At 35.5% G+C, this 2,250-nt stretch overlaps 1 protein-coding gene across 1 annotated transcript in view; it reads right to left on the bottom strand.

Annotated features, from left to right (window-relative positions):
• Positions 1 to 1,398, bottom strand: part of LOC106876193 (trissin receptor) — a 15,667-nt gene extending 14,269 nt beyond the window's left edge. Inside the window, exon 1 of the mRNA XM_014924634.2 lies at positions 1,392 to 1,398. Within this exon, the coding sequence (XP_014780120.2) occupies positions 1,392 to 1,398 (7 nt within the window). The remainder of the gene's footprint in view (positions 1 to 1,391) is intronic.
• Between the last annotated feature and the right edge of the window lie 852 nt (positions 1,399 to 2,250).

Genomic DNA, 2,250 nt, shown 5'->3' with positions numbered 1-2,250 from the left:
GATTGAGAATAATTTCACTAACAAATATAAAAAAGAAAACATCTCTTCTCAATCGACTGTCTTCATATCTGTACAACTTCAAGTCTCATGTTTTCAATCATTTTCAATCGATACGAATTTCCGTACAGGAATCGTATAATTTCAATTGCAATTCCTTAATTAATTTACTTTTCATGCCTAAAAAATTTGTAATATTCCAACTCTCTTCATCACAGTAATATCATAGCAAAGCTGCAACTGACAGGTGTGTGTTTGCATACTTTTGCCTTTAAATTTCAAAGTTGTTGAATGTATTCATCTCTTAACGTTAATCTTCGGTTGACTAAAACTTTCTGAGTGGTAATAAACAGACTTCTGTCAAAGCATGGATTTTTTTAATGGATGGTTCGTTTTAGAAATTATTTCTGTAATACTGATTGACATCGGCTTTACGTTAAATTAAGGCAGAAGACTTGCAGTAATTTCATTCTAAAGCAGTTTGAATAAAACAAATCATCAGCGTGCAGTTTATTGAGAAAGGAGTATTTGACAATTGTGGGATGTGAGATAAAGTAGATGGATTTTCTTACTGTGAAAAGTTTCAATAACACGAGTATAATTTATTTACAGTTACGTTAGAGATAGAGTACCAGTGTTCTTGATTTTTTAACAGATTGGTAGGACTCAGGCTGTTGCGACTGATCTTGAATATCTACAGACCAAAGTTTGAATGAAAGACGTGGGAGGAGAGGGAATAGCAGAGGATTGTGCGCCTGTAGAGGAAAGACCGGTCAAAGTGTTTCTTAAAAGGTCTGAAAAGTGAAGGTAGGAAGAGTGATGCGAGCAGGAAGGGCAGATGAGTAATTTTAATGTAATTATCCTTTACTTCAAAAACAACTTTGTTGTGAACACCCACCTCTGATGCTATACAAGAAAAACTACATGCACCAGTATATGTCCATTTTCTTAGATTGAATGGAGTGCATGAACACTCTACCATTCTGACGAAATATATTTGTCAGAACCATAGATTTTTTTTCATACTTTTCATTCTTTTTCATACTTTCATCATTCTTTTGGCGTGCAAAGACAATCCTCTCATGGTGTAACAAAACGTAATTCTTTTTTTAATACACTCATAACTGGTTTTGAGATAGTCATGAAGTTAGCGTTTCGCTTAAAGTCGTAGAATGTTAATCCCAGAACAATCAAAAGTCAGCTCGAAGAATTTATCGCAGCCAATACTCAATGATGTTGCTATACACAAAGAATTTAACGACGTTGATTTTATAGCGTGAAGGTTCTATATTGTATTGGTTTATTGAGGTGGTTTAATGTTGTGGTAGCTTAATGTTGTGGTCATTTAATGCAGCAGAGATTTGATATTGTAGTTTAAAGCTGTGGTCACTTACTTGGCATTATGAGTAGAACAGTGATGGTGATGCCCCATACTCTCACTGCTGTCAGTTCTTCCGATAAAGCAGATAAGTTTTGGTGTTGTTTAGCCCAGCGGTTCCCAAGCTTTTTCGGGCTGCTGTCCCCTTGACACCTAGGTCACATTCCTAGCGATCCCACCCTAACTAGCTATCACAAACACATACCTCTTTCTGAATTAAATTCAAAGCAACTGTATTTCACAAATAAAACTTAACCTAATGAACCCATTATTTCGTTGTTTTTACATGAATCGCTACCCCATTATCACCCCACTTTTTACATGAATTGCTACCCCCATTAGCGCCCCACTTTTCTTCAACGCCCCTTGGAACTCTCCGCCGCCCCAATGGGACAATACCGCCCACTTTGGGAACCACTGGTCTAGCCCATGTCAATCCTGGTTAAGTAGATATATGACGGAATTCATTGAAACGGTGACCATTCTGTCATTTCAGAAATATTTAATCCCACACCACATTATCAAACTAGTCCTTTCTTTTTCATTAAAATTCATAAATAGTAGCCAAATTGCAGTTTTCATTAAGAAGAGTGCGATTTGGCTACTATTTCTAGCAAGTATAGTGATAACGTAGCACTTCTTCGTTCGCTTGTCCTCGTCAAAGATCCAGTGTGGATGTTAATAGCCCATTGTTTTAAACTTAATTATTACTGATTCACAGTTATGAAATCTAGAATTACAGATTGTCAATTAACTTATGCAATATAAAATATTTTCAACTTAACATACTCAAACTACTATTAGGTGTGGTTGATTGTCATTTAAATATTTTAGTATCACAGAATTATTGCCACTAAAACAGAATATAAACTGAT

This window comes from Octopus bimaculoides, chromosome 9 (genome assembly GCF_001194135.2).
Source record: "Octopus bimaculoides isolate UCB-OBI-ISO-001 chromosome 9, ASM119413v2, whole genome shotgun sequence".
NCBI classification, from domain to species: Eukaryota; Metazoa; Mollusca; class Cephalopoda; order Octopoda; family Octopodidae; genus Octopus; species Octopus bimaculoides.
The sequence above is the reverse complement of the archived record's forward strand: the minus strand, read 5'-3'. Positions and strand labels throughout refer to the sequence as shown.